The sequence below is a fragment of the Nestor notabilis genome, unplaced genomic scaffold (assembly GCF_000696875.1).
Source record: "Nestor notabilis isolate BGI_N333 unplaced genomic scaffold, ASM69687v1 scaffold22870, whole genome shotgun sequence".
Lineage (NCBI taxonomy): Eukaryota > Metazoa > Chordata > Aves > Psittaciformes > Psittacidae > Nestor > Nestor notabilis.
In genome coordinates this window covers 1,679-2,329 of record NW_009910991.1, presented here as the reverse complement: position 1 = coordinate 2,329, position 651 = coordinate 1,679, and the positions used below count along the sequence as shown (strand labels likewise).

Sequence of the window (651 nt, the reverse complement as noted above, 5' to 3'; positions counted from 1 at the left end):
CCCCCCCCCAGGCTGCCACGAGCCCCATTCCCAGTGCTCTGGGGCTGGCAGAGGGGCCAGACCCCCTTTCAGGCTGGAAACAGTGGCGAGGCAGTGGCCACGGAGATAAGGCCACACTCAGCCCTTCCAAACCCCCTTTTGCCCTGTCCCCATTCCTGGTGCCGTCCCCATCCTCGTACCGCAGCGTCCTCAGCTGCTCCCCGGTGTAGGGGTCCCACATGATGACACAGGCGTCATAGGAGGCGGTGACGAGGAGAGCAGAGTCTGGGGAGAAGTCACAGGACACCACGCTGCTCTGGTGCCCCTCCAGCCTCCGGATCAGCGTGTAGGATCGCATGCTCCACAGCAGCGCCTGTGGGAGCACGGCACAAGCATCTCAGGGGTCAAGAAGCACGAGCTCTGGTCCCAGCTCCTCCATGCAGCACCTGGGGGGCTGAGGAGCAAGTGTGGTCTGGCCTGGCCCCTTCTACAGGGATACTCCTTGCACTGGGGGTGTGGAGGGCTGAGGGGGGGTGCTGGATGCAGCGGGACATGGGATGGGGCTGTTCAGCCTGGAGAAGAGAAGCTGAGTGGAGACTTCAGAGCAGCTTTCAGTGTCTGAAGAAAGGGGGCTACAAGAATGCTGGAGAGGGCCTCTGCACGCGGGAACTG

General features: G+C 63.3%; 1 protein-coding gene across 1 annotated transcript in view; it reads right to left on the bottom strand.

The window, feature by feature from the left end:
* Positions 1-651, bottom strand: part of WSB2 (WD repeat and SOCS box containing 2) — a gene marked incomplete at its 5' end in the record, with an annotated part of 3,496 nt that overhangs the window by 1,430 nt on the left and 1,415 nt on the right. Inside the window, one exon of the mRNA XM_010012622.1 lies at positions 68-352. Coding sequence (XP_010010924.1) covers positions 68-352 — 285 coding nt within the window. The remainder of the gene's footprint in view (positions 1-67; positions 353-651) is intronic.